The sequence below is a fragment of the Macaca nemestrina genome, chromosome 11 (assembly GCF_043159975.1).
Source record: "Macaca nemestrina isolate mMacNem1 chromosome 11, mMacNem.hap1, whole genome shotgun sequence".
NCBI classification, from domain to species: domain Eukaryota; kingdom Metazoa; phylum Chordata; class Mammalia; order Primates; family Cercopithecidae; genus Macaca; species Macaca nemestrina.
In genome coordinates this window covers 109,642,596-109,668,279 of record NC_092135.1, presented here as the reverse complement: position 1 = coordinate 109,668,279, position 25,684 = coordinate 109,642,596, and the positions used below count along the sequence as shown (strand labels likewise).

The following is a 25,684-nucleotide window of genomic DNA, read 5'->3' as shown; positions in this document are numbered from 1 at the left end:
AATAACAACAAAAAAGAAAACAAAACAGAAAAAGTTACATAAGATTGGAATCAGCAACTAATTTTCAAAGCAGATTTTAGTTTGTAAAAACTCGTATTATTTTTAAAGATGGTATTAGCTTTTATGCATATTTTGAAAGCCCATGGAATTACAAAATGAGTGTCTTTGAAAGTCTGACATTACAACTCTTGCAAGTGTCAACTGATCTTTGAACCCATGTTTTTCTGTTTACTTCTTCAAAAGAAGTACTCTGGAACATGGATAACATGTAGCATTTATTTAGCACATATATATTAAGCCTGTAATGTGTTCAACATTGTCTTAGTGGGTAATATGGGGCCCATAGATATGAATCAGACATGGACTTACCGTAAAATAATGCAAAATCTAATGAGAAAGGTTAGATACGTATATAAATGTCTTAGAATATAAGGGTGACACTGATATCGTAAGTATACAGATGAAGAGGTAAAAGATTTCAGAGAAATTGAAACTATATTTTTCTCTTCATCTAGTTAGACTACATTCTTGCATTTAAGAGAATAAATCAAATTGAGTCATTGAAACCTTTCAACATATAAAGTTTTACTGGGTAAGAGACTCAATCTTGGAAGAATACATACGTAATAGAGTGCTTCAAAAATAGAAATGTTCACTACTCCTTTCTCACTTCCCACCTTTCAACATGTTTTCACCATATTTCAAGAAAAATCAGCACTAATACTAAGACATTGATATTCTGATTTATTTTTACTACTCTTCACTTGTAGGTTTCCTGAACATACAGTCATGGCCGCCAAACATGACTGATTTCAGTGTTTTTTCTAACCTAGTGACCATTGGTGGAAGAGTACTCTATAGGTAAGTGGATATGTTTAAAGTTGCAGGTCTCACAGATTTCAAGAGGAGCATCGTCTGGGCATTAAGTCAAAACCATCACTCTTATTGATTTACTGATTCTGGGGAAATCATGCTTCCATCCTTATTTCCAAAGATAAGCTCATTGAAAATACCTCCAATGATGGTATGAAGTATTACAGAATACGTAGTTTGATTTTTTCAATTGTCTATCACTCAAAATAATATTAGTATTTTGCAAGTATGGGGTGCAAGATATGAACAATTAATGAAACTTTCTTTTTTATCAGATGTTATCATAATTAAAAGATAAGAGTTGTGTGACTTGGTAATGGCTCGGGTGTATAAGATACAAATGCTGTTGTGCCAGGAGATTCTGTTCTTGTCTCTGGTGCTATAATTTGAACTACACATCACAGGGCTGATGTTTTAGGAACAGGTCCGCCATTCTACATGTTCTGCTGGTTAATAAATGGACAAGAAAATTCAGGTTTAGAAGGACATTGATAAAATTATAATGTCAATAATTTAAATTCACATTATAAGAGTAAATAACAGGTTTCTTCAATGTCATCTGTATGACATTCTTATTTATGAGCAATTAAAAGTCAATTTACAAAAGAATTTTTAAAATTTGTTTACTTAAGTTCAAAATATCTCCAAAATTAATATCATTGATTTTATAATAATGTTTTATAAAAAGTACATTGAATTTCACTATTAAAATTTAAAAGTTATATTTATAAGAGGTTTTAAAAATGTAAAGGAAAAAGGAGCTTAATAAGAAAGGATAGTCATGAGATACAATCTATTAAAGTGCTATATGTAAACAACTTTTACTATCCATTGAATAAATATTATAAGCCAATCGAGACATTGTGCTAACATTGTAATCAACAACTCAAGATAGTTATGATGGGGACAAAATTTGAGAGAAAGAGCTGCATCTTGGTCTTTATCATTGAGCATACACACACACAAACACACACACACACATTCTGACAACCATGGAAGATAAATCTAAATATTAACAGCAAAGAATATTTAAAACTAAAAATAAAAGTGGAAAGCATTGATCTCCAAAATGTAAAATAATATTCATTAACTGATTGAAATATGGGAAGCATGTTTATGCTTTAGAGAATGGAAAAGTAAATAAGTAAAAAAAGAAAATAAGTAAAAAAGTAAATAATTACAATAATGTGGATTATATTAAAATAAAAGTAGTTTCCTTGATTTTTCAATCGTCTGTCACTCAAAGTAATATTAGTATTTTCCAAGCATGGAGTGCATGATGTGAGCAATTCTAAACAGGGTAGTTATTATTTAACTTTTAGAGACCTTTTCCCCAGATACCCAAGGCATCTGAGTTTGTTTTCTTTTTCTAATTTTAGTTTAGTTTTATTCTTTACTTTTTACCATCTCCTAACCTTACTTACACATGCCTCAATTATTACAGTTCTGGTGTCTGAGGTATTAAAGTAAAGCTAAATACCTATAATCATTTTCTGAAATTATTTAGACATACTCTGAAAGTATGTCTATATGTCTAAATCTATTACATAAAAAGGAATTAATGTCTTACTTTGAGTAGATGAACGATTGTTTTATAAACACTTCTTTAGTGTTAATACAGGATTTCATCATTGAACAATGTAAAGTTAAGGCTTGGGGTGGGAAGATAGTGAGCAGATATTTCAGTGGTAAATATATACACAGAAATAGAGATACACTGCCAATATGCATAACTGTAAGCAATGGAAATTTTACTTTGGGAGGTCAAATTATTACTTTAAAAACTGTATATAGCATGTAAAAACAAATATCATTCAAAACACAGAGTTACTGATTCATTCTCTATTTACACTCCATTAACATTCTTTTAAAAATAAAATATGACAGCCTTATTTTACTCCAGAATGTGTCTCATGGTTCCATTTTCTCCCTTCCCCCTCCTTAGTGGCCTCTCCTTGCTTATCCTCAAGCAACAGGGCATCACCTCTCTACAGTTCCAGTCCCTGAAGGAAATCAGCGCAGGAAACATCTATATTACTGACAACAGCAACTTGTGTTATTATCATACCATTAACTGGACAACACTCTTCAGCACAATCAACCAAAGAATAGTAATCCGGGACAATAGAAAAGCTGAAAACTGTAGTAAGTACATTACTCAGACATTTAAAACATAGAAACTTAATTTTTTTCCCATTCTTTTTTGGACCAAAAAATTAAAAATAACATCAGGTCAGAATTGTTGCTTTGTTATCCCAACCCTTAAAAAGGAAGGTAGTTATTACAATTGCCAATATGATATAAAATAATCAGAGTAAGTGACTTTCTACAACATATGGCATATTTATTTGCAAGATGTCTTACCTAATCTTAAGAACGCTCCTGTGGAGATTTGAATTCAGTATGTCTAAATGGAACCTGGGTATTTAAATCATTGGCATCCCAGGTAATTTCAAGGATCCAGTCAATGTGTGGAGATCCACCCTATTGAATTCTCTGTTTGTTGTTTGGTTTCAGTGAGTTTCATAACAGAATAACAGAGTTTTGCCATTTAGAGGTGGTGAGAAAAATGAAGTTGTATTTTTCTAACATGTGTAAAAACTACTATTCAAGAAGTACATTGTTCAAGATGTTTTGTTGTTCAGAAAGAAAGTTTACTTTATTAATGCATTTATGTAGACATGTATTTATCATTTTTTCATCTGTTTTGCTACTTATTGATTCATTTAATAATTTCTCATTTACTCTGAAGCAAATAATGCTTTTGTAGGCACATGACTATGCCATTCCTATCTAATGCACTGATATTCCAATGATTTATACTTAATTCTTCCCTGTTTTTCTACTGAATACTACTCTTTCCTACATCCTATGAGTGCCACTATTATGAGTACAATCATCAGACTTATTATGGTAAATACTGAATAAAAAGACTCCGAACTCAAATGATCTGTTTGCAAATGAATATTCTTGTTGTGGGCACAAAATCAATCCGTTCTAAAAGGCAGAACCCTAGAAAATTCTGCTCTCAGAGTATTTTCTTACTTCTTTGATCTCTCCATTAAAACAATCATAAGGGTATACATGAGTAATGATTGAGTTTGTGTGTGTGTGTGTGTGTGTGTGTGTGTGTGTGAATAAATAGAAGACTTTTTTTAAAGTTATAAACTCTTAAGAGGCCAACATAATTTGTTTATTGAGTTTTCAGTGAATTAATTGATTTATTAAGATCCCATCTTTTTCCAGAAATAATTTAAGACAGCTCAGTCTACTAATCTTCATAAAATATAATTTATGATTAATTCTCTTATATTTTAGCTCTTTTCGATCCTTAAAAATATTTCTAAATGAAGGAGATCTATCCCAATATGAGATTCCTGCTAAGAGTGAACTTAAGTTCTTACTCATTCTTCTGTTCCACATAGAATCACAAAATATAAAATCTAATTGTGTATCAAAATATGCATGTTATATTGAATGATATTCATTATTTCATTTGGCCTATGTTATTTCCTTGGTTTTACACATTACTGATTTCTAAAAGAAAATTTGCTTTGCTTTTTCCCTAATGCTTAAGCTTATCCCACATCACAATATGTGTGTGTATATGCCCCAAAGTAGATGATTCATGGCAATAAGATAGATTCTTCTTCAATACCAATTGATAAATGTTTCCCTAAATCAGGGTTATACTCTTGTTTCCTTCGACATCCTTAAAAAAATTAGTACCTCTATCTTTCAAAAATTTAACTATGAATTCAAAATAATGTAAAGAAATATATAAAAGAATCAGAAAAAACATTCTTCCTCTTTGATGCACTTAATCAGTTTACAAATCCTACAAAAATTCATATTTCATATATCTTTCTATACTTGAAAAGCAAATGGGAAGAAGAAAATGCAAAAAATAAATGTAGGGAAACAAGATGAGAAAAAGGGATATTTCAGTAAATTATATAATGTTATTTTACACTTCTTTAAAACTTCTAAACATTTCAAATGACCAAAAGGGAGTGAATAATAATAATAATGATAATAACTAAAATATAAAATGTGTTTAAACTTTCAGTGTTATGCTTCTTGGATTGAGGTTAACTACTTTTCAGACCATAGACATATTTTTTTTTGTTCTGTGCACAAGAATTGACTTTGCAGTTTGGGGAAAAAAATGAAGCAGTTAGGAGAAACATAGTTTTGTGGTGCTATAGTATCAAGCATATCATTTTTCATTTTTAACATATTAGAATAAATATATTTTGCATGGAATTGATTTATCAAAATTTGGACTTCAGACTCACAGCACACTGGATCCATAAAAATTCCATATGCCTCCATTTTCAGAAATATAATTACCCTGTAAACTTGACCTCAGAGATGCTGCTGATGTTTACGATCCCCAGTACTATTTGTAAATGGGAATGTCTAAATGCTTGCTTCATTTTAAATGCACTGTAAATGTTTCCTTTTTGGATATTCCATCTTGGTATATCATACACACACAAGATGTACATGAACATACACATATGTTCACTACAACACCTAAACATATATGCATATACAGAGTGGATGTCTGTATGCTGTTCCATATACAACACACATGTATATACACACACCTAGTAAACATATCCATGCATACACACCCTTACTTGCCCACTTACATTTACACACAGTTACCGTGAAATACTCTGACCTAAATCTAAGAGTTGGCTTATGAACTTAATGAAAAGACAGTCCTTCATTTGTAATGGTGTTTTTTGGAGTTCATCATGATTTAAAACAGTAATGACAATATAAAAAAAGGTTAACTCATCCATAAAGGCTAACAGTGGCTAGAGCAATCTTACTCTTTTAAGTCAAAAATTTCAAAGCTGATTTGAAGAGATTGAGATTGAGGGAAACTCTGGGACATGAAAAGCTAGAATATTTCGGACCTCTGTCATTTATGTGGTTATGATAGTAACCAAATTGCAGTGTTAGGTGGAAGAAGTTTTAGAGTAGATTTATAAAAGCATTTGAAGTTTCTTAAAATATTTAAGCATAAATTTTTAATACTGAAATATAAACAGTGTAGAGATAAATATTACACCAGCCCTTCAGAATCCGAGTTATATTTGAACTTATATATCTCAAGTCTCAAGTCTTTAAAATATTTGTACAGATACTGTTAAACTCAACATGAAATTAAATTCATTATTGATTTTCAAAATAAAAATATTTTTATTTTTTCCAATTATAATAGTACCTTTTTCATTATTCAAAATAAAACCAATCAAAAATATATAAAAATATTTTTAAAACTATATTATATATAATTCTTGGTGAATATATTTTTCATATATGTAGATAAGGATAGTGAAATATATATTTTCATATATAAATGGGATCATACCATTTCTATTTAAATACCATTCAGTCATCTATGTCTTATACTTAATATAGTATAAGCATTAGTATAAGCATCTCACATTCAATAGATAGAGCTCTTCCTTATTCTTTTTTTTTTTTTTTTTTTTTTTTTTTGAGATGGAGTCTCACTCTTGTTGCCCAGGCTGGAGTGCAATGGCACGATCTTGGCCCACCACAACCTTTGCCTCCCGGGTTCAAGCGATTCTCCTGCCTCAGCCTCCTGAGTTAACTGAGATTACAGGCATGCAACACAACACCTGGCTAATTTTGTATTTTAGTTTCTTCATGTTGGTTAGGCTGGTCTCGAACTCCTGACCTCAGCTGGTCCACCCACCTCGGCCTCCCAAAGTGCTGGGATTACAGGTGTAAGCCACCATGCCTGGCCTTCCTCATTCCTTTTTAAAGCTATTTATAGAAGTATTCTGGACCAGTACCATATTAATTGTATTTTAAATTATTTTCCATTTTTATATTATCACTGCTGCCATGATGTGTATCTAGTTTATGAAACATTTTGTAGTGTACAATTATTTCCTGTGGCTAAAACCTTAGATGTAGAATTTCTCTGTAAATGAGGCTACATAAAAATTTTCTCACTAATTTCTCTGTCATCTTCTGAAAATACTAAATCAATTAACCTTGTTGCAAACACTGTGTGATAGTAATATTTTCCACTACTCTTTAAATCACTAGATATTATCTATGGTTTTAAATTTCAGTGATCTAAAGGAAGAAAAGAAGTATTTTATATTTACATGATTAATTCATCTTTTTTTATCTTGTAAATTGCTTTATATGTGAACTTTGTTCATTTTAAATTTGGGGGTTGTTCTTTTTCTCCTAAATTTGAAAAAACTATTTACAAATTAAATTTATTAAATTTTGTTCCTTAAATGTGTTGGGAATAAGTTCCTCTCTTACTGGTAATTTGAATAATTTGTCTTTTGATAATCCAATGTTTATCAAACCATATTTTTATATAGTTAAGTGGTTAGATTGTTCTTTTCCTTTTTAATTGTTTGATCTTGTATTTTTAGATAATTCTTTTCATCTAGTACTTTAAAAACAATATTGAAATTTTTAACACATCTTGACGTTTTGGCATAGCGTTTTTAAAAAATTCCTGATTGCGATGTGGATCCAAAATAATTTATTAAACAACCCATCTCTCCTTATTGACTTTAGCTAATCAGCTAACAAATCAGCTAAAAGGTGCCAGACTCTGTCTCTCAACCTAGGTATATTGTTTAATTTAGTTATTACAACCACCCTGTAAAGTATAATCATCTGCATTTGCAGATGAGTATACATTTATTAAGACAGTTAAATAATATTTCCAGTTTTGGCGCTATTAAAATCCTATTAAGGACTTCAACCCAATGCCTGTCTGACTTCGAAGTCTAGGCCCTTAATTTAACCGTGATTCCTCTCAAAATAAAGAAAATGTTGGCTGGGTGTGGTGGCTTATGCCTGTAATCCCAGCACTTTGGGAGGCAGAGGTGGGCAGATCACCTGAGGTCAGGAGTTCGAGACCAGCCTGGCCAATATGGTGAAACCCCGTCTCTACTAAAAATACAAAAATTAGCCAGGTGTTGTGATGCACACCTGTAATCCCACCTACTCGGGAGGCTGAGGCAGGAGAATCACTTGAATCCAGGAGATGGAGGTTGTGGTGAGCCAAGATCACACCATTGTACTTCAGCCTGGGCAGCAAAGTGAGGAAAGAAAGAAAGAAAGAGAAAAGAAAGAGAGAGGAAGGAAGGAAGGAAGGAAGGAAGGAAGGAAGGAAGGAAGGAAGGAAGGAAGGAAGGGAGGAAGGGAGGAAGGGAGGAAGGAAAGAAGGGAGGAAGGGGGAGAGGGAGGGAAGGAAGAAAAGGAAGAAAAGGAAGGAAGGAAGGAAGGAGAGAGAAAGAGAGAGAAAGAAAGAAACAAAGAAAGAAAGAGCAAGAGAGAGCTATACATGTGTTAGCTATTATTACTACTACTAAAAATTTTATGTTTCTATTAAAAATAGTTTATATATTAGACATTCACATATACATATATTATATAATGTGAAGATACAATATTTAATTTTACTTTACAAAAAGTGCCTTCTTGAACATAAAAAAGGATAGATAAATATCAAGAGCTTTCTTTTTACGCAGAAGAAAAATTTACTTTATTAAAGTGATTAATTAAAAATTTGCGAGATCAACCATTGGGAGATATGGAAGGAATAAGATTAGTTATTATGTTATTAACAGGAGGCTAAACATTGAAGAATTTAGAAATGATCTCAAAATCATAAGCAGATAAAAAGTATATGTTTGAGAATCCCTTGAAATGTATTTATTTTTCTTTTTCTCTTCTAAATTAAAACATTTTACAGTTGGCTTTATGATAAGCAAGAGACTTTCTAAAATTCAAAAAAATATCAAGTTTAAATTAATGGCTCAGGGCAAAAATATTTGGTGATGGGGAATATATATTTTTGGCACCAATAAGCTAAAAAGGATACACATTTTTATATTTATTTGTGGTTTTTATGTTTCTGAAATTTGACAGTAGAAAAATCCACCCCATTTTACATGAATCTAGAAAAAGGTAATTTTAGAGCTATAGTTAATTTCTAATAACTAAACTCTCTGGATGACAACATCATCCAATTTTATAATGAGTCACTGCATGTTCAGAATTGAAACAGGTCGAAGCGTTAATAAGTAGGGAATAGAAGGCACCTCACACAGTGAAGAATAAAACAGTGTTTGCTTAATATATTGTTTTATTTGTTTTTCTCTCGTAACTGGGATAAAAACAGCAAAATACAGAAGCAAGCATTTTACTTACTATAACATCATAAGAAATGTTGGATTTCTATAAAATAAACAGACTTTATATTGTCGTCATTTCTAATATGTTGTATATTACAGAAAATGAATTTTGATTACAAATTAAGATTTACCTTATTTTAAGAAAATATTACTAAGGTAAGGCAGATTTTCTTACTTTTTCCTGCTCCCATACTTTCACCTTTAATTTGTGCACTCCTAACCCATCCCATGCTATCTTGAGTAAATGTGCGTTTACAAACAAAATGCAGCCTACCAAGTCAGAGGAACCATTCTTTGGGCCTGGTAGCCTGGGAAATTAATGAACTCTGTGACACATTTCATTAAACCATAGCTTGGTATGAAACATAAAGTGTGTAACTTTGAATATAGTGAAGTCACTATTCTTCTGAGTAATCAGAAAATAGAAAATCTTAATTATACTTCTAAGATTTTTCCTTTCAAAATTACTAGACTAATACATCAATACACTGTTCTTTGTAAAAAAAAAAAAAAAAAAAAGGCATTCAAGTAAGATTTTGTTATTGTATTTGAAACAGCACACTAATTACTAACAATGCTACAAAATGTTCTCTATGTTCTTATCAAAAGGATAATAAGCAGTTGCTCTTGCCAATTAGGTACAGAAATGATATCCCTTCTATTTTGTAATCTAGAAATTCTGAGAGAATGATCTCTCAACAATAAAAGCCAGGATTACTGCAGACTCCAGTTTTTATTACAAACGGTGGGTGATATTTTAACTTGACTTGCCTCTTCATCAATGGTTGCAAAATTTTAAAGTAAAACTTATAATCATTAAAAATGCAAAAGCTAGGCTTCAGTTCTCCAGAGATTCTTATTTAGACACTATTGTGAGTTGTATTGTGTCCCCTCCAAAAGATGCTCAAGTCTTGACCCCTGGTATCTATGAATGTGACTGTATTTGGAAATAGGGTATTCGCACATGTGGTTAAAAGGAAAGTTAAGATGAGCTTATACTGGAGCAGGGTAGGTCCTTCATCAAATGACTAGTGTACCTATAAGAACAAGAGAAGAGACACACAGATGGATACACACAAATGAGAACACCATGTGAAGATATACACCTACTCAGAGGAAAGACAGCTGTGTGACAGCAGAAGCGACTATTGGAGCGATATAGCAGTGAGCCCAGAACACCAAGGATTGCTGGCAACTGCCAGAAGCTACGGGAGGGCCATAGAACATTCTCCATCGGAGGCCCCAAGAAGAAACTAGCCTGTGAACACTTGGATTTTGGACTTCTGACGTCTAGAACTGTGAGAGAATAAATTTCTGTTGTTTTAAGAAGTCTAGTTCATGGCAGTTTGTTACAGTATTTCTATGAAACTAACACAGACAATGTGATGGGAAACCTGGGATTCTGCATTTTTAATACAAAGCAGATCATTCTGAGACAGGTGCCTGTGGAAAATCCTTGGGAAACTCTACTCTGTCACACCCCATATTATTCCCCCATCGTTCTATAGTCAAAAATATATTCAAGAACACGTGATCCTAACAATTCATTTTTTCTTCTGAAGCTGTGTTCCCTTATAGGAAAATTCATAATTGAATAGCTTAAAACCAGATATTTAATAATAGGTTTGGGAGACAAAGATAAAGAGCTAACTTTAAAAAGCATTCTATGAATAGTGGGATTTGTTTTGCATTTACTAATGATAACATATTCAATAAATAAGGGGAACACTTAATTATAGTTTATACAGTAATTGGGTAATTATAGTATAATAAGTATTGTACTATCAAATTTTATTTACTTTAGACTTTCAACAAAATACTTTTGGATTCATTTTACTTTTTTACACTTACATCTCTTCTGAGAGGTATTTTATATTGTGCTCAGTTTTCTAATCAAACCTTAAGAATTTCTAAAATTTTATTTCTTCTGTCACTACTGCCTCTCACCTCCTCCTATCAGAATTTCCTGCTGTGGTCCCATTCACGTCAGAGATATACAGTAACTAGGGTATATGAGAGTTAACAACAATTTGTGTAGCATCTATTTAACCTGTTCAACATGGGGAATGGGTATGTCTCTGCACTTCTCCATTGCTGCTTCCCCAACTTCTTTATTAACCCATTATAATTTTTTACAATGTCATATAATGTCATTCCACTTTCCACATGTCTAACCTTGCCTGCACACAGAGCTTATTGCCGGGCAGTTTAGTGCTTACAAAAGACTGAATGATGGCCCCATGAGGATGACTGCATTCAAATCTTCAGAACCTATGAACATTATCTTATGTGGTAAAAAGGACTTAGCAGATGTTATGGATCTTAAAATAGAATGATTATCTTGAAGTTATTTAAGTGGGTTACAAATATAATCACATGTGTCTTTATAAGAGGAAGGTAGAGGGAGGTTTGACTACTGTAAAGGAAAAGGTGATATAACCACGGAAGCAAAGGTTGCAGCAATGTCACTTCAAGCTCACGCCAAAGGGGTCTTTAACAGCTAAAAGAGGTAAGGAACAAATTCTCTCCTGGAGACTTCAGAAGCAATCAGTCTTGCTGACTCCTTGATTCTAGCCCCTTAAGAGTCATTTTGGACATCTGAACTCCAGAACTATGAGAGCTTAAATGTAGGTGATTTTAAGCAATGAAGTCTGTAGTAACTTGTTACAGCATGAAAGGAAAATATTTCAGTATTCTTTTAGTGACATGAGCCCAACTCAAATTACTTTAGGCATAGAGAGACCATATTAACTCTCAGAAATGAGAAGTCCAAGGAATATCTTTTCAGACACAATTGGATCCAGGGGTTCAAACAACATCACTAGGGCTCAATCCTCTATTTGCTTCACTCTGCTTTCCTCTTAGGCAAATTCTCATTCTTCATGAAAAATTACTGGTCCTGGAAGGCATATGCTAAGAGCATTCACAGAGTTTATGAGTTTATGAACACAGATTAAAAAGCTCTACCTTCCCTCTCCAGTACGGGTTGACCCTATTTGGATCATATGCCCATCTCTATTATCACTATTATCTCCTTGTCACCAACTATTCAAATATGCCTTCAAGTCAATCCCATCAAAGAAACTGACATTTTTTGAAATAGGAGGTCCTTTACTCTCCTGCTTAGAATCTTTCAACAGTTTCCAACAGCTCTTTGGACAAAACACAAAATCCTGAAAATGGCCACTAGGTCTTGCACAATCTGTCCCATCTCTGTCTTACCAGTTTAACAGGGTACCACTTTCCATATGCTGCCCATGTCGGTTTTCTGAGAGCACTAATCTGATTCCTTCCTTAGACTCTCTTGGCTGGAGTGCCCGTTTCCCCCACCCCTTTGCCTTAAGAATTCCTACTTACCCTTCGTATTTCAGCTTTAATATCTCTTCTTTTGTGGGCTGGCCTAATGCCATTTGCCCACTAAGTTAAGACAACTGCTATATTCTATGTTCTCTCAGCACTCTGTTATATCTATATATCTATACACACACACACACACACATACATACACACACACACATACACATGTATATACACATACATACACACACATATACATTTCTATACATACATAAATTTATATGCAGCCTGTTTTTCTTATTAGCTGTAAACTCCATGAGGTAACAAAATATGTATTCTATTTCATGTTTCAGTTATATCCTCAGCTCTGAGCAGAGCTTGCATAAAGCAGTTTCTCAATAAACATTTTTTAAAGTAAACACAGGGATATGCTTTTATGCCTTCACATTTCTCTTGAGTACATGTATTGATCATTTACTTAATGTCTTAGACCCTGCATTAAAAATTCTACTAATTTGATGATTAATCTTCATCACAATCCTAAAAGAAGATATTACTAGATATTACTATTCACTTTAAAGATAAGTAGCATGTAAGTAATTGCCCAAGGCTACATGGGTCATTACAGAGTAAGAGTTTAAGTCTATGTCTAATCACAAAACCTTAACTATAATGACTATTAAATGGTACTTTTCAGCTTTAAAAAAAGGAAGAACATTACCTGTCCAAATACATTTCAGTATTTTTGAAATAATCCATTTTCTTTCACATACAACACTGGAGCAAAATCCATTATTTTAAGCTTCCCTCTATTTTAGTTAAAGCAGGTTCAGTGTTCTCGGTAAAGGTCAAAATGCTAAGCACATTATTATCTCTCCAAATTTTTAACGGACACCTGGAATTCAGATGAGATAAAGAAAAATCTATTTTGCAGCTTCCAGAGGAAACATGGAAGAAGTTAAAGGTTGCCTAATAACTACATTGCTAAAGTTTCTTTAGAGAGGTTTATAATGGCCTTTTGAACTGTAAGTCATTGAAGAGCCCTTCCACTCCTTCACTCATGACTATCACTGCGGGAAGTCAGAGGGCTGTTGAATTATTGGTGCTGATCGAAAATTTCTTTCTCTTAAGACTTTCAAAGAAGTAGCTTCCTTGGCCTTTTGTTCTATGCTATGTGGAGATACTTCCTTTGGTTTCACTCTGGAGAAAATGATCAACCTACCTTCATTTCCATCATCTATTGGTTTGGAAAGAATGAGAAGAAAATAGTTATGATGGTTTTCTGTTTATTATTGCTTTCTTCCAATACATATTGTTTCCCTGACCCAAAACTGCTCTGATATTGGGCATATGATAAAGACCCAGGGAGGCGTTAGATAGCAGAAGAGAGGTAAGATTTTGAGTGAAGCTAAAGCTTCCTCTCCAATTAGTGTCAAAGCATATAATGAAAGATCAAAGCAGTCAGCCTTTACCCTTCCACATACTGTAAAGTTCTGTCACCTTTAGCAGAGGGAAGGGGAAGAGACAAGAGGGAGAAGATAGCAAACCTGAAAATAAATAATGTAATATAGTAAAATAAATGGGCCCAAAAGTTTATGGAATATCATAAAATAGTGCCAAGGTCATATTTGTGACCTTGTCAATGTCCTCAAGAATGAAACTGAGTTAAGTGAGGACACTAACTTAAGACGCCTACTATATTCTATATTTAGTTAGCACTGAATATATATTACATTTATATTATATATAATGTATATTATATAATATATATTACATTTATATTATATATAATGTATATTATATAATATATATTACATTGATATATATTTATATATTGTAGGTATAATGTGTATATATATTTTATATAGATAGATAAAATTATCTGTAATTGAAGGTCTGAGATAGAACTTGATGAACAAAAAATATAAAAAAAGAAAACAAAAGTGATCAATACAGAGTGAGAGAGTCATGACACTCTACAGTATAATTTTAACCATTCTCTACTTCTCTTTACAAGTTGTTCTCATAATACAACTTTCCCTCTTCAGGATTTCCTCTGAAGATCATGTTTATCCCATTAGAAAGAATATGTAAACACTGTATATAACTATATATGTCAGAAAATGAGATACTTGATAACCTTTAAATGACTAAATGGTTATGAGAATTGTAACTTAATATTCTCAAATGTAATTGATCTTTGCTACTTTTTAACTTTGTCTATTATATAGAATTAGACCATCCATTTATATTTAATCAGTTTGGTTAAAATATCTTTTTACTCTTTACATCTTTATAAATTAGTGGGAAGTTATTTATATTCTACTTTTTGGGAGGTGGTGATATAAGACCTATGTTAAAATTCTGTTTCTGGCTGGGTGCAATCATTTATGCCTGTAATCCCAGCACTTTAGTTCGAGACCAGGCTGGGCACCATGGTGAAACTCCATCTCTACAAAAAACAAACAAACAAACAAACAAACAAAATTAGCCAGGTGTCATGGTGCATACCTTTAGTCCAAGCTACATGGGAGGCTGAGGTGGAAGCATCACTTGAGCGCAGGAGGTCAAGGCTGAAGTGAGCCAATATCACACCATTCACTCCAGCTAGGGCAACAGAGCAAAATTCTGTTTCAAACAAGCATAGATTCCATTTATGCTGACGTTTCTTTTGTGGAATGAGAGAGACCTCTTCCTGTGTATTATGACTAAATCAGAAAGAAATAAGCACTATTGCTATTGGTTCAAAATCAATGTAACAGATAAACTGTTGATAAGCCATTCCCAAATAAAACATCAAATCATTCAACTTTTCAGGGGAAGAGAGTGTAGATATGATAAGAAGATAAAATATAGTCATGAAATATGATATTTCATTTTAATAAATCTTTAAGACATGGAGAAAACCACAATTAAGCAAAACCTTCAAACTATGAGTTATCTAAAATAATTTATAATATATTTAAGTGTAGGGTCAACCCTATCTATACAGGAAAGCATTCCATTTAGTCTTTGTTCTTTCAGATTACCTTTAAAAATTCTCTTTATCTGTTATTTAAAATGATAACTATAAAGTTAATTAGTTAGAATAGAAGAATATGTAGTTTTCAATGAAGTTTAGTGGATGCTTAGCAGCTTTTCTGGAGCATTTGGGAGAAATTTTATGTGAAAACTTTTGTCTATAAACAAGAAACAGCAAGTCATCCCACTCTGCACTGTTGAAAGTAAATATAAGATGTCCACTTCTGACCAAGATGAAATAACAAAAGGGAGGGATCAAATTTACCCTCCCTCATGAAACAATCAAAAAAAAAAAGGACAAAATAGATTAAACAACAGATTGCAAGAGACTGGAGAGCAGAACATAAGGAAAAGTGATTCCTGAGAGTGAGAACATAAATGAGGTGAGCCTTATGACTGCTCTGGTTAACTGCCTTGAGAGAGATTTTAAGCCACAGTATAGTGAGGAAGATAACAGGCAGAGTCGCAAGAACTCCAAGTTGAGAAGACAGAGCTAGGAGTCCAGGCAGAATAATGCAGCTAGAGTTCACAGACAATACCAGAAAGGAAAACAGCACACAGAGACAACTGCACTATAAGAAATATTAAAGGAATCCCTTTGGACAGGAGGAAATAATACCAGATGGAAATGTGGATCTGTACATAGGCTGAGGAGCACCAGAAATAGTAACTACATGGATGAATATATATGACTTTCACCTTATTATTTAGTTGTCTTCAAATACAATGTCATGCTAAATCGAAAATAGTAACAATGTAATGTGGAGTGAATAACATGGGAAAGTAAGATGTATGACAGTAGCTCAAATGTAAGGAATAAGAAATAAAAGCATCCTATTTTAAGATCCTTAGAATAGATGTGAAGTGGCAGAGTATAACTTGAAAACAGTCTGCAATAAATTAAAGATGTTTACTCAGATTTAGCTTCTGGGAAGATGGAGGAAACATACTTTTACCTTTTCCTCCGATAAGTACAAATAAAAACTCTGGACATTATAAGACGACTCTGAAAGGTGGACAGAAGAGGCAGACAGGTGTGGGATCTTGGAACCCAAAGAACAATGCAGAGGTGAGTTCTCTTGAGTTTTTTTTTTTTTTTTTTTTCCCTGCATATATCCCAGATTTCGAGATGAAGAAACTGGCAACTCAAAAACCCCAATAGATGCAGATTTGAAAAACCCCAAGAAAAGCCTGTTCTTTCTACCCAAAGAATCTGGAAAGGAGCAGATAGACAAGACAGAAATCTTTTAGATAATAACTGCTCTACTCCAGCCAAACACCACAGAAAAACAACAAACAAACATACAATACTAAAAATAACAAACAAAAAAACAAACTTCATTCAAGCTCGCAAAAGAGAGAAGAGTGTAGACTTCTACTCTCACCAGGCCAACCTCCCTTCCATGTGATGTCAGAGAAGGCAGGGTATGGAGTTCACATTTTCATCTCCACTGAGTGATAGATGCTAGGCAGTATTGGGCGGGGGGGGTGGGGGGTTTCTTTTCTTTTTTTTTTTTGTTGAGACAGAGTCTCTTTCTGTTGCCCAGACTGGAGTGCAGTGGTGTGATCCCAACTCACTGCAAGCTCCGCCTCCCGGGTTCAGCCTTTCTCCTGCATCAGCCTCCCAAGTAGCTGGGACTACAGGTGCCCACCACCATGCCTGGCTAATTTTTTGCTTTTTTGTTTTTGTTTGTTTCTTTGTTTTTTTTTTTTAGTAGAGACAGTGTTTCACCGTGTTGCCAAGATGGTCTCAATCTCCTGACCTCGTGATCTGCCCACCTCGGCCTCCCAAAGTGCTGGGATTACAGGTGTGAGCCACCGCGCCCAGCCCTGTATTGGGTTTTAACCCAACAGTTGTGGCCTTGGGCAACTTACACTCTCTGTGACTCTGCCTACCTATAATCGTTCTATTTTTCATGATGGTTTTGAATATTAGTATTCATAAATGAAGAAAGAATACCCCCTCCAAAAAGAAATAAAACTAAAGGCCAATGTATTTCTAAAGAATCTAGAGGCGGGCGCCTGTAGTCCCAGCTACTCGGGAGGCTGAGGCAGGAGAATGGCATGAACCCCGGAAGCGGAGCTTGCAGTGAGCTGAGATCCGGCCACTGCACTCCAACCTGGGCGACAGAGCGAGACTCCGTCTCAAAAAAACAAAAACAAAAACAAAAACAAAAACAAAAACACCCCAAAAAAACACAAAAGAATCTGGAGGCAAAACTCCTTAGCAACGTAGTAGCAAATAGCATTCAGCAATATGTACAAAGAATTACACAACATAACCAAATGGGTTTATTCCAGGGATATAAGATTGGCACAATATTTCATAATCAAAAATGTAATATATTAACAGTCCAAGGAAGAAAAAATTCATGATAATGTCAATTGATACAGAAAAAGCATTTGAAAATTTTAACATTTGTTTCTATTTAAAAATCTCTGGAAAATAATGGAAATTCAGAGTAAGTTTCTCCGCTTCATGAAGACCATCTACAAAAATCCTACAGCTAACATCGTGCTTAATGGTGAAACGCTGAATACTTTCCCCCTAGATTGGGAACAAGAAAAGAATGTCCTCTCTTACTACTTATTTAACATAGTATTGGAAGTTCTACCTAGCAAATAAGGCAAGAAATGAAAAATAAAGCTTATAGATTGAAAAGGAAAAAAAATCTCTCTATTCACAGATGGCATGATTATGTACATAAAAAATTTCAAAAAATCTACAAAAACCTCCTAAAATAAATAAGCAAATTCAGCATGATTATAGGATAAAACATAAAACTTACAAAGTTTAATTGTATCTGAATACATGTAATTAACATGGGACCATAGAAATTAAACTATAATACTATTTATAATTACTAAAAGATGAAATACTTTGGTGTAAATTTAACAAAACATGTACAGGACTTGTATGCTGAAAACTACAAAATACTGATGAAAGAAATCAAAGCAGATGTAAATAAATGCAAAGGCATACTGTGTTCCTGTATTGAATAGCTCAAAATCATAAAGATGTCAATTATCCCTAAATTTATATACAGCTTTAGTGCAATGCTTGTCAAAATCTCAAAAAGGTTTGTTGAGATAGAGTCAAAATGTTTATATCATTTATATGGAAAGGCAAACAAGTTAGCCTAACTAAAACTATTTTGGAAAAGAAACAAACGAAATGGGAATATTCAGTTCACATATTTTCAAGATTTATTACATAGCTGTCATAATTAAGGCTGTGTGTTATTGTAAAGGGATAAATACACAAATCAATAGAACAAACTCAGAAATAACTCACACAAATGTACCCAATATATTTTTTACAAAGGTGCAAAAGCAATTAAATAGAGGAAAGGTAGCCTTTAAAGCAAATAGTGCCAGAGCAAATGGACATCTATAGAGCAAAAAATGAACCCTAAGCTCCATCTCACACCTTATGAAAAACATTAACTTTAAAAACAGATCATGGGATTAAATGTAAAATGTAAAGCTATAAAACTTTGAGGTAAAAAAATAGGAGAAATCATTAGGGATTTAGAGTTAGGTGAAAAGAATTTAGAGTTGGCATGCAAAGAACAATCTACAAAAAGTTGAAATGATAAATTCAACTTCATCAAAATTAAAAACATTTGCTCTGTAAAATGTCCTAAGATAAGAATGAAAGTATAAGCTACAGATTGGGAGAGGAGATATTCAAATCAGATAGTTGTTACAGGACCAACAACTTCTTATGCCTGCTGTACAGTAACATACAGATATTCTGAGACAGCAGGATTTGCAGCAGAGAAACAGTTTAATGATTGCAGGGCAACCTAGTGAGGATATGGGAGGAAACTCTCAAATTTATCTCTCTGAGCATACTGGGCTGGGGTTTATAAGAGCAAGGGGCTGGAAAACTATGACCATTGGTTGGTGAGAGTAAGAAGGGTGAAGTCATCAGGATGTGGAAACTCCATTCTTTGGTAAGCCATCTCCTCATAAGGTCCTTCAGACCAGTTGGCATCAGTGGGGTCCTTCAGACCAGCTGGCATCAGTGATTTCTCTGGCATGCAGGACATGAAAAAACATCTTAAGGCAAAAGCTAATGTTTCATAATGTTCAAATAGTTATCTATAGAGCAGTTAAGGAGAATTATAATCTTGTAACAGGGTCTACATGACTCTGAGACAAAAGCAAGCAACTATGAGGAAGCAGGTCAAACAAAGCTACATTAATTACTAATGATGAGTGTGGTGCAAGCGTGGCTTCTTTTCTTTTCTTTTTTCTTTTTTATTTTGAGATGGAGTTTCACTCTTGTTGCCCAGGCTGGAGTGCAATGGTGCGATCTTCGCTCGCTGAAACCTGTGTCTCCCGGTTTCAAGCGATTCTCCCTCCTCAGCCTCCTGAGTAGCTGGGATTAGAGGCATGCACCACCATGCCCAGCTAATTTGGTATTTTTAGTAGAGATGGGGTTTCACCATGTTGGCCAGGCTGGTCTCAAACTCCTGACCTCAGGTGATCCACCAGCTTCGGCCTCGCAAAGTGCTGGGATTATAGACATGAGCCACCGTGCCCACCCACTTGGTTTATTTTCATTTCTCCCCCTCTCATCTTCCCTTATTAGTATTATAAAATTTATAGGAATGGTTTCATAGATAGATGGAATATATAAAGAACAAAAAGTAGCACTAAATAGCAAATAAATAAATAAATAAAATCTAATTGCAATGGTCAAAGATATGAAGAAACATTTCTCTGAAGAGTGTATAAATGAAAAATAAGCATATTAAAAATGTTCAACATTATTAGCCATTTTATGGAAATCTAAATTTAAAACACAATGAGATATTACTACACCTATCAGAATGGCTAAAATAAAAAGAGTAATAAAATCAAATGTGGGAGAAGATGCAGAGAAATGTAATAATCCATACATTGTTGGTGAGAGTGTAAAAATGGTACAATCACTCTAGAAAATAGTTTGCTACTATCTTAAAAAAAGAAAAAACCCTAACTAAAATGTTAATACCATATAACCGAGCAATTAACTCCTGAGAATTTATTACAGAACAATGAAAATTATATTTATACAAAATCATATACACAAATGTTTATAGTAGCCCTAATTGTAGTAGCTCCAAACTGGAAACAACCCAAATATCCTTTCATGGGTAAATAGTTAAACAAATTGTAGTAACCCATGCTATGAAATACTATGATCATAAAAAGAAACAAACAATAAACACAACAACCTGGATGAATCTCTGCATATTTATTCTAATTGAAAAAGTGCCAATTATGAAAAATTACATACCGTACGATTCCATTTATATAAATTTTTAAAATTACCAAATTATAGTAATGGAGAAGAGATTAGAGGCTGCAGTAAGGGAGCTCTAATGGGTAAGTTTAAAGGGAAGACGGGAGACAAGTCAATGTGAAGATCCAAGTACAAAATTAAGGATTCTTGCTGTGAGGAAATCTGTATTTTGCCTATATCAATGCCAATGTCTAATTGTGTTACTGTACTATGAACTTTTTAAGATCTTGTGAGATAAAACTGGGTGTCCAAAACACAATATCTCTCTGTATCATTACTTACAACTACACATTAATATACAATTATTTCAGAATAAAATATTTAATTTAAAATATAAACCCAAAAGATAAAATAACAAATAAAAAGTTATACAGCTCATAAGCCACATTTGCAGAAAAACATAAATAGAAATAAAATCATTTTAATAATCAATTTATCCAAATCATAGGAGAAAAGAAGAAAAGGAGGAAGAGAACAGAATGGACCAACAGGAAAAAAAAAAAAGAAAAAAAGAAAACTAAGATAAATTATTTCAACTTGATTATTTCAATTATTACATTAAATGTAAGTGGTTTAAACACCATAATTAAAGGACAGAGATTATCAGATTGAAATAAAGGAAAACAAGGCTCAATGACTGCTGCTTACAAGACTTGGACTTCAAATATAAAAGCACAAATAAATTAAAAGTAAAATTATGGAAAAATACTATGAGAGAGAAGTAGATGAAAGAGAGTAGAGAACCAGAAATGTATGAACAACTTATTTCTTATAAATATGCAAATTTCATAGAGAAAGGGTATCTTTTCAACAAATGATACTGGAAATATTGAATATCCATATACAAAAACTGAGTATATCCTTACATAGTACCTGTGATTGTTCATTTTATATGTCAACCTAACTGGGGCATGGGGTGACCAGCTATTTTATTAAATATCATTTCTGGACATGTCTGTGAGGATGTTTCTAAATGATGTTAGCATTTGAATTGGTATGCTAAATGAAACAGATTGCCATCACCACTGTGGGTGGGCATCATCTAGTACACTGAGGGTTTAAATAAAATAAAAATTTGAAAGAAGGGAGAATTCACTCTCTCTGCTTGGCTACTTGAGCTAGAACATTGATCTTTCCCCTGCTCTTGGAATGGAACTTACATCTTACATCATTGTTGCTTCTGGTTCTTAGGCCTTTGGACTTGGACCAGAATTTATATGATCAGTTCTCTTGGATCTCAGGCCTTTAGACTCAGATGGGGACTGCACCACTGGCTTCCATAGGTCTCCAGCTTTCAGGTGGAAGATGGTGAAACTTCTCAGTTTTCATACTTGTGTGAGCCAATTGTGTGTGTGTGTGTGTGTGTGTGCGTGTGTGTGTGTGTGTGTGTGTGATGTGTATAAAAATCTCTTAATGGTTCTGGTTTTCTGGAGAACCATGACTAATACAGTACCATATGTGCAAATTAACTCTAAATGAATCATGTGGATAATTGTGAAACCTATAAAACTGCTAAAAGAAAGTACCAGAGGAAACCTTTGTGACCCTGGGTTGGACATACCTAAAACTTTTTAGATACGATGTGATAAGTATGATTCAAAAAAAAAGTTGATAAATTATCAAAATGAAAAACTTCTACTTTTCAAAAGACAGTATTAAAAGAATGGAAAGACATGGCTAAAATTGGGAGAAAATACTTGCCAAATATATAAAATCTCTCAATACTCATTAATAAGAAACAATACAATATAAAATGGGCAAAAGATTTGGTGACACTTGAACAAATGAGATATATAAAAATAAGCACATTAAAAGATATTCCACATCTTTAATCATTAAGAAAATGTGAATCAAAACCACAATCAAGAGCTACTACGTTCAAATTAGATAGTTTAAAATTGAACAAACTGACCACATCAAATATTGGTGAAGATGTGGGGAACACAACTCAAGCTAAATTTTGTGTTGTGTTCATTGATGGTAGGAATGTAAAATGGTACAACTACTTTGAAAAACAATTTGACAGTTTCTTGAAAAGTTGACCCTATACCTACCATGTTGTCCAGCCATTCCACTCCTGGGAATTTATCTAAAGGGCAAGAAAGTATATGTCCATACAAAGACTTTTACACATATATTCATAGTAATCAACTACTACTGTTTTTAACATCCAAAATGGAAAACACTCTAAGTGTCTGTCAATAGGTGAATGGATTATACATTTCATATATCCATATGATAGAATATACACAGTAATAAAAGTGAATAAACCGTTGATACATGCAGTAATATAGATGAAACTCAAAATAATTATGCAAATGAAAGAAACCATATAAAAACAGAAAATGTACTATATAATTTCATTTATTAAAAAATTGTAGAAAATGCAAACTAATGTACAATGAGTAACAGAAAGCAGATCAATGATTGTCTAAGGAGGATGGTGCAGGAGGCAAGAATTACATAAGGTCATGAGGAATCTTTTGGAGATAATGAATACATTAATTGTCTTGATTGTAGATATGGTTCATGATGTCAACATTTATCAAATGGTATACTTTATATATAAGCAGTATATTGTATGCCATGTGTACCTCAATAAAACTTCTGCACACAGGCACACATACACACACAGTCCTCTCTTAAACTATACTGGAAGAAATTATTCAAGAAGTAGCAAGATTTGTTGATAGATCTAAGTCTGCCTTTAAAATATTTTTACACAGTTTGCCATAGGGGCCTTTTTATAACCCAAGGATATAGGACAAAGAAAATTTGAATTGGAATATTTGTTTCACTGTTTCAGAACTAGTCAGGATCGCAGGTGCGGGCGATTTGCTCTCTCAAGCATATGTTAGAGAAGTTAACTTTCACAGATTTCACAGATGTAGCTCCCTGCTTGTATTACACTACCATATTCAGTGCCATCCCAACCCACCTCACAAATGTTCTTGCCATAAAATTTTACATCTCATAATAAGTAAAGTTGGTAACTAATGGAAAGATAAAGTTGATTTTGATGTTTTAATCTTTAGAATTCTTAATATTTCATGAAAACCACATATAGTTGTATTTCAAATACCTCAAATCACTTTCAGAAACACAGAATAACATTTGAAGTATTTATGGCTCTTCTTATCAATATCAAATCTCCTTTCACTAAAATAATGTTATGCAGTATAAATAATAATATCCTGAATAAAATATATTCAGTATAAAGGGAAACAAAGATGGTTTGCCTTAAGTGGAAATTTAAAAATTATTTGGCCCTTCTGCCATCAACAACAACAAAAACAGAGACAACATAGAGATAACACTAAAAACTGTTGTTACTACTTTAATCTCTATACTTCTGCATAAATAATCATTGTAATTTGCTGAATATTCTTTCAAAACTTCTTCCTTACGTGTGATGACTTGACTAATATCAAGGTAGACCTAGCCAGAATATAGCAGGGTCTTGTAGAAAACTTACAGTTTGGCTGGCGCAGTGGCTCACGACTGTCATCCCAGTACTTTGGGAGACTGAGGTGAGTGGATCACTTGAGGTCAGGAGTTTAAGACCAGCCTGGCCAACATGGTGAAACCCTGTTTCTACTAAAAATACAAAAATTATCTGGGCATGGTGGTGTGCGCCTGTAATCCCAGCTGCTCAGGAGGCTGAGGCAGGATAATTGCTTAAACCCAGGAGGTGGAGGTTGCAGTGAGCCAAGATCATGCCACTGCACTTCAATCTGGGTGACAAAGCAAGACTCTGTCTCAAAAAAAAAAAAAAAAAAAAAAAAAGAAAGAAAAAGAAAAAGAAAAAAGAAAACTTGTATTTTCTTTCTATTCCTTTCTCCCCTTCTTACACTCTATAAATTATTCTTTTTCTTTCTCTTCCTCTTTTAATCCTTTTTTTTGTTTACTTGTTTCAGGACAATATTATTTTTTTCTATTTCTTCATAAATCCCTCAAACTGAGAAGGCAAAATATTTTATGTATTAGCGGAGCAAAGCATTGGCTTGAGAGAAGTGTGGTTTATTCTTTAGCTGGGACGGATAATTTAAATCGCCTGTCCTCCCGGTAGTTTTTATATAGGCAATTCACTTTTGCTTAACCTTATGAAAAACGCAAGATTGCCGTACAAACACATCTACTAGGACTCTGCAATATAGAAGAAGTTGCAGGTGGGATAGGATATGATGATGGGATAGGCCACCAAAGTCATTTGCCATAGATCTCCTTTAAGCGAACTCCTTTAGAAATAGCATTACCTGGGAAGATTTTAAGTTTTGACACAATCCTCTGTTTAATTTCCCTTTGATTCTGGTGTTTCACAGCTGCTGAAGGAATGGTGTGCAACCATCTGTGTTCCAGTGATGGCTGTTGGGGACCTGGGCCAGACCAATGTCTGTCGTGTCGCCGCTTCAGTAGAGGAAGGATCTGCATAGAGTCTTGTAACCTCTATGATGGGTAAGGCTTCTTCTAGGGTTGCCTTCACCTCATGAGCTTTGAAGGACTGATTAGCTCTGATTTTTTTGTTTGTTTGTTTGTTTTTTGAGACGGAGTCTCGCTCTGTCGCCAAGGCTGGAGTGCAGTGGCACTATCTCCGCTCACTGCAAGCTCCGCCTCCCGGGTTCACGCCATTCTCCTGCCTCAGCCTCACAAGCAGCTGGGACTACAGGCGCCCGGCTAATTTTTTTGTATTTTTTAGTAGAGACGGAATTTCACCGTGTTGGCCAAGATGGTCTAGATCTGCTGACCTAGTGATCTGCCCGCCTTGGCCTCCCAAAGTGCTGGGATTACAGGCATGAGCCACCGCGCCTGGCCTAGCTCTGATTTCTAAATTTTAAGAAAATGGTAAAATGCAGGCCAGGATTTTTAAGGAGAGTTCTTGTTGCATAAAGGAGACAACACATAGACGAATTCTTTTAAGGAGAAATAATTTTATTTGAAATTATAAGTTCAAATACATAGTTTACTATTATATGCATTT

The 25,684-nt window shown here is 33.7% G+C and overlaps 1 protein-coding gene and 1 long non-coding RNA gene across 7 annotated transcripts in view; one reads left to right on the top strand and one right to left on the bottom strand.

Annotated features, from left to right (window-relative positions):
• Nucleotides 1-25,684, top strand: part of LOC105481143 (erb-b2 receptor tyrosine kinase 4) — a 1,180,372-nt gene that overhangs the window by 855,454 nt on the left and 299,234 nt on the right. For all 6 annotated transcript variants that reach the window (XM_071073321.1, XM_011740477.3, XM_011740479.3 and 3 more), the window contains 3 exons: nt 771-861; nt 2,819-3,018; nt 25,029-25,161. In XM_071073321.1, coding sequence (XP_070929422.1) covers nt 771-861; nt 2,819-3,018; nt 25,029-25,161 — 424 coding nt within the window. The remainder of the gene's footprint in view (nt 1-770; nt 862-2,818; nt 3,019-25,028; nt 25,162-25,684) is intronic.
• LOC139357206 (uncharacterized) lies at nt 1,188-15,007 on the bottom strand. Its single transcript, XR_011610008.1, has 3 exons — nt 14,901-15,007; nt 13,111-13,284; nt 1,188-1,316 (listed from the first exon to the last, which is right to left on the bottom strand). It is a non-coding gene; the product is annotated as an uncharacterized lncRNA (long non-coding RNA).